The sequence below is a fragment of the Haplochromis burtoni genome, unplaced genomic scaffold (assembly GCF_018398535.1).
Source record: "Haplochromis burtoni strain Fernald_Lab_line unplaced genomic scaffold, NCSU_Asbu1 Contig_511, whole genome shotgun sequence".
Taxonomy (NCBI): domain Eukaryota; kingdom Metazoa; phylum Chordata; class Actinopteri; order Cichliformes; family Cichlidae; genus Haplochromis; species Haplochromis burtoni.
Genome location: NW_024582872.1, coordinates 305,333 through 311,238, shown reverse-complemented (window position 1 = coordinate 311,238; position 5,906 = coordinate 305,333). Strand labels below are relative to the sequence as shown.

Genomic DNA, 5,906 nt, shown 5'->3' with positions numbered 1-5,906 from the left:
TTATTTATTATAACAAAGTGGAAGCAATTGGGAATTTGCTTCCACTTTGCAACTTAGCGATGAAGTGGTGCATAAAATCACAGAGCAGAGTCATGCTGATGCAGGATGCTGAGAATCCAAATCAGAATACTTGGCTATAGTTGCTCAAGACAATAAAAAGAGTAACAGAATGAACTAAATAAGTATTACAATATTATAAAATATAAGAAATAGCTCTAATATATACAAGTAGCTCAATTATAAATATCCAGAATATTACAGAGATTAAATATGTATGATTCATATTTTACTATAAAGTGTAAAACCTAATGAAAAAACATCATGGAGTAGGTGCGAGGCACTCTCCAGCACCTGGACAACATCCGCCTCTCCAACACCGCCTTAAGGGAGTCCAGCTCCATGCTCACAACATTACTGGCCCTGTGGATTAGTTTATTGAGTCTGTTAGCATCTGTAACCCTCAACACTCCTAAACCCTGTGGAAAGCTTTCCTACAAGAGTTGAAGCTATTGTAGCTGGAAAGGTTGAGCAACATCCTATTAACCCCTGTGCACTAAGAATGAAATGTGCTTCTGGAAAGCCTTCCCAGAAGAGCTGAAGCTGTTACAGCTGTAAATGCTGGGCCAACACCACATTAAGCCCTGTGGTTTTAGAATGGCATGTCTCTCACTTTAGGGTGGATGTAGCTCACGCGGTAGCGCAGATGATCGACTTTAGGGAAGGGTGGTGTTTCATTCACTGGCTGCTCAGGTCTTCATGCCAAATGTCCTTGGGAAAGATACTAACACCAAGTTGCTCAGTGTGTGTTTAGATAGAAAGCACTTCAGCACAGAAAAAAGTGCTTGTATGAATGGGTGAAAAACACATGATGTGTAAAGCGCTCGGAGTGCTCCGAGAGAGCAGGAAAGAGCCATATAATAATCAGGCCATGTACTCAAGATCATAGGTGTGTGAAGACAGACGAGGGAATAATGTTGGCAACATAGCGTATGTAACGTAACTTTTCTAGTGGAGAGTTTGAGCAGTTTGGTCAAGATAAAGGCAAAGCAGCCTCTGAAAACTGTTTGTTTTGTGACGACCTGTTTGACTGTCACAAAAAACAAACCAACAACAAGACTCAGTGCCAAATTCTAATGAAGTGATCTTCTACAGAAATGTGTTTGTGCCAACTTGGCACAGACTCGTGTATTTCTCAGATTATTAATTTAATTGATTTAATTTCATTTATTGAATTTACCTGTTCATAAATCACACTAGTGTCTCTTCCTTACTCCTGTAGGTCATCAGTTCATCAATAAGTGGGCAATGCTGACCGAATGTGGTGACATTAGCACTGGGGTCAAAGGTTATATCAAGTGTGACATCAGCCTTTCATTGAAGGGAGATACCATGCAGCCAGGACAAAAAGCAAGTGATGCCGAGGAGCAGATAGACAAGTATGAACCATCTTTTTAATGTCATTCATAATTTAACTGACCAGATGTTTTTGTAGATTTTGTAGAAAGAAACATAAATTGTCTGTTTGTTTGTTTTCAGTCTAGGATCCAGTTTTCAAGATATCATTTTCAATATGTCAGTGAAGGTTCTCAGTCATCCAGGTCACGGTAGTCTAAGGAGCTTGGAAAGAAAAGTCAGGACTTCTTTAATAATAATGCACATAATTATTTTAGATTTCCATATCACTCCCATAGGGCTTAAATCTGGGACTCTCCACCATTTGACCTTAGAACTGAAGAAGCTTCTCAGATGAGAGGTGAAACGTCTTCAAGCAACTTAAGGAAGTCCAGATGTTTTTCTTTCCAAGCTCCTTAGACTATCATTTTCAAATTTTGTGTGATGGTAGATGCCAGTACCAGCTCGAGCTGATTTAATTTTTCTGAAAACCAGGTTAATGTCAAGGCCACCAAAGATTTTACATTACCCACAATTTTTATGAACATCAAAACAATATACTATGTTTTGATGTACATGAGTACCGTTGGTTGGCAAAGCATTTGATCTTCACCTTTATTATAAATGCTAAAAGTCAAAGTAGACCTATATTGAATAATATATCACATGACAGGGCATGGAGAAAGCTGCAAAACACCTCCCAGTTCATTGTTCCTTCAGTGGGCTGGTTTCAGTCATTATGCAAATGTACTAAGATTGAAACCTGCAGTCAGCTGAGACTGAAGACGTCACCTGATGATGACGAAACGTTTCTCCCACAAAACGCTACGTCCAGATGAACAGAATCAACTTTTGGAGATTTACTTTCCTGGATGATTGAGATGCATCAACATACTTTTTTTCAGTACAAAGCCCTACAATGTTACAAAATTCCATGAATATATCTTAAAGTCTAAAGTTTTTACTGCTTATAGAAGCTAAAGATTTCATTCAAGTTGCTCCGATCATATGAGTAAAAAATGACACCTGTTTCATTTTCATTTTAGAATGTAACGCTTCAAAGTCATAGGTAGAAGGTCCAGGTCAGACGAATTAGGAAAATCTTTCTCTTGCACATCATTATTGGAGATTTCCATATCACTAATACTTACATCAGCATAAAACATCAAGGTCTTAGTATAGTTGTTGTATAGTATAGCACTTCTTATCCTCCCGTACTTTCCCGTATTGAGACACATTTTTTAATGTCATTTATGTAAATAAATCAGTCAAGGAGATGCTGTGAGCACCACTGTGCTTACATGAAAAACAAACTTGACTGTTGTCCACATCACAATGAAAAGAAATATTGTTCTTCTGGAAAATAGTGCCAAGTGGCACTTGGTACAAAGACAAAAGGTGGTCCAAGAATGGAAACTTATGTTACTCCTCAAGGGAGGGAAGCAGAGGTGCAGCTAAAACTATCAGTGCTGACACAGAAACTTATCAGAGAGGAAGGACCTAAACCATTGGAGAGCTGAGGCAGTGATGCCCACCCACCAGTCATGATCCAGAGTGTCAAAGGCATCAGTAACATACAGTGGCTTGCAAAAGTATTCGGCCCCCTTGAACTTTTCCACATTTTGTCACATTACAGCCACAAACATGAATCAATTTTATTGGAATTCCAAGTGAAAGATGTTACGAAATCAGTTTCACCCGGTTCTTTTTATTCCTCGAAGCATCCAGAGACGGCACCGGAACTCAGTAGTCATTTCACAAAACCTTTATTCATCTTCATTTAAGCATGCATCTTCTAGAAGGGAAGATGTGCCAGGCCAGTGTCCCTCTGCAGAATCTTCCACCTCTTTGTTAGTTACAGCCAGCTTTATAGAAGTGACCCCATCATGAAACCCCCATGGTGCGCTGCAAACTCTGTGTGTCTGTGTTTATGCACGAGCATGTGTGTGCCTGTTTGTGCACATACCCGTGTGTCTATGTGAGTGCACGTGAGTGACTGTGTGCGCGTACCTGTGTGTATGTGTGTGTACGTGAGTGAGTGAGTGTGCATGTAGGTGTGGGTGTGTCGTAACAGTTAAAGCACTGTGTGTGTCTCTGCATACGTGATTTCCTGGGGGTCATAAAAGTAATCTCCTCACCCAAGCTACACCAAATTCCTCTACACAACATAGAAAACAGAGTTAACATATTACAAACACTGAGACCGCTACCCCGGGTTGAGCCCCCCAAGGAAGATGCCTCCGGGGAACCCCCCGACGCCCTAAGCCTGTCCCTACCCCCACACCAATCACAACAGTGAAGGCGGGACCAAACTATGACCCCCCACCCCCACTAGGTGATGGAGCTGATCAAAGGAGCCCAGAGCAATTGATCTGATGTGGTGGCAGAGGCTGTGTCAAGACTAATGTAATCTAATAGATAATTTCTATATTGGTTAGAATTAAGATTATTTTTATTTTTCCAGTTCATGAGGACAGTTTTCTTGGCTATGCATAGGGCAGTGAAAACCATATGGGCGATATTCTTTTCTGAAGTGACATTATCTAAGCTGCCCAACAAACACACTAAAGGAGAAGTTGGAATGTTACATTTCAGACACTTTGATAAGTCTTCACATATCTCGCGCCAAAACTTCTGAACTGGTGGACAGAACCACCAGTTCATTGTCACACTAAAAGAGCTGTACGAATTATTGGGCGTTAAATATGTTCGGACCAGCGTCTGCCACCCTCAGGCTGACAGGTTGGGGGAGCGGCTGAATAAGACTATAAAATCCATAATTAGTAAGTTCTTTCATGAGGATGGACACAATTGGGATCGCTGGTTAGACCCTCTGTTGTTTGCAGTGCAGGAGGTGATCCAGGCGTCCACGGGATTTTCTCCTCTTGAAATGAACATCTTTGAGCCAGTCCAAGGGCTGCTCGAATCAGAGATATCAGTATATCCAAAAGCTTAAGTTATTATGAGACTTGCCTTTGTGCTGCTCATCCCTCCACTTGTTGCTCATAATTCGTAGCAAATTTGATATAAGTGTATGGTTTATTGTCATCCTCAGGAACCTGTTGATTCCAGATGGGTTTCCTTCTGAACGACCATGGGCTCGTTTCTGTGTGAAGGTGTATCGAGCTGAAGGCCTTCCCCGCAACAACTCCAGCATCATGGCTAATGTCACCAAGGCCTTCATAGGAGAAAACACAGCACTCATAGACCCATATGTTGTGGTCAGCTTCTTCAAACAAGTGGTTGGTTAAATGTCATTTATTAGCAGATAAGACTGATCATTTATATTTAGAAATTAAACATAAAAGCTACTTTTCACTGCCTCGTTGTTCCGAGGGTCACTGGGGCTGATATCGCTGCAGGTGATTTGGGAGGCTTTTACACTACAGTGTAAAATTATACATTTATACAGTGTTTTACTACTTACATCTTAAGCACTTTGCACCAGGAGCCCCCTCGCAGTGAAATGGCAGTACTCGCCACTGTGCAAATCAATATCACGTTCTAATCATTTACTCGTCCCTTCAGGGTCGGACTTCAACACAAAAGTCGACAGCAGATCCAGTGTGGAATGAGCAGATTGTCTTCACTGAAATGTTTCCTCCTCTGTGTCAGAGACTGAAGATCCAGGTATGAATGCAGAAGTGCTCACTTCATGTTTGTATGTAGTTTCACTGTAATTTACACTTAGAAAGAGTCATGTTTTAAGTCCATAATCACTGACCTCATATCAAACTAATGTTTCAAGAATTCTGGCTTCTCTTTCCTCGTAGGTTTGGGATGAGGGAAGCATGAACGACGTTGCCATTGGAACCCATTACTTTGACCTGAGATGCATCTCCAATGAACAGGATGGTGACAGAGGTAGGAAACAAAGTCCATGACACAAGAATTACTGAGGAACTGTTAGTTGATCTGTGGTGACTTTTATATCTCTTGTTTTTATTATTTCTCCAGGGTTTTTACCAACATTTGGCCCTGCTTGGATCAACCTGTATGGGTCTGCTCGAAATTTTTCTTTGGGTGATGACACAGGGGAGCTTAATGAGGGCATTGGAGAAGGTGTGTCGTACAGGTAATATTAAAAGTTCATTCTGAGAAAAACTTATTTTGGGGTCTTTACCTTACAACATAAAGTGTCTGTTGTTGTGATTTGGCACTATGTAAGTAAAACTGAATTGGATGGAAAGGAACTGAATTAAACTGAAACCAATGAGCTGCCCGATTTCTGTTGGTATCAGGGGCCGACTCTACATGGAGCTGGCTGTTGAGATTCTGTCGGGAGGGACAGGGTCAGACTCCAAACTTAGCCGTATAATGAAGCCAATAAAAGATGCTAAAGCAGGAAAAGCTGGAGGGAAAGATGGGAAAACCCCTGCAGGAGGAGCAGGCACAGGTGGAGCTGCTGATGATGACAAAGGAAGAGCTGCAGCAGAGGTCCTGCCTGTGGATCCTCCTCCTGTGGTAAGAGGAGTGTGTGTGTGTGTGTGTGTGTGTGTGTGTGTGTGTGTGTG

The 5,906-nt window shown here is 41.5% G+C and overlaps 1 protein-coding gene across 1 annotated transcript in view; it reads left to right on the top strand.

The window, feature by feature from the left end:
• fer1l6 (fer-1 like family member 6) overlaps window positions 1-5,906 on the top strand; it is a gene marked incomplete in the record, with an annotated part of 57,669 nt that overhangs the window by 8,681 nt on the left and 43,082 nt on the right. The window contains 6 exon segments of the mRNA XM_042214040.1: window positions 1,280-1,436; window positions 4,448-4,634; window positions 4,921-5,022; window positions 5,166-5,256; window positions 5,350-5,467; window positions 5,634-5,856. Of these exon segments, the coding sequence (XP_042069974.1) occupies window positions 1,280-1,436; window positions 4,448-4,634; window positions 4,921-5,022; window positions 5,166-5,256; window positions 5,350-5,467; window positions 5,634-5,856 (878 nt within the window).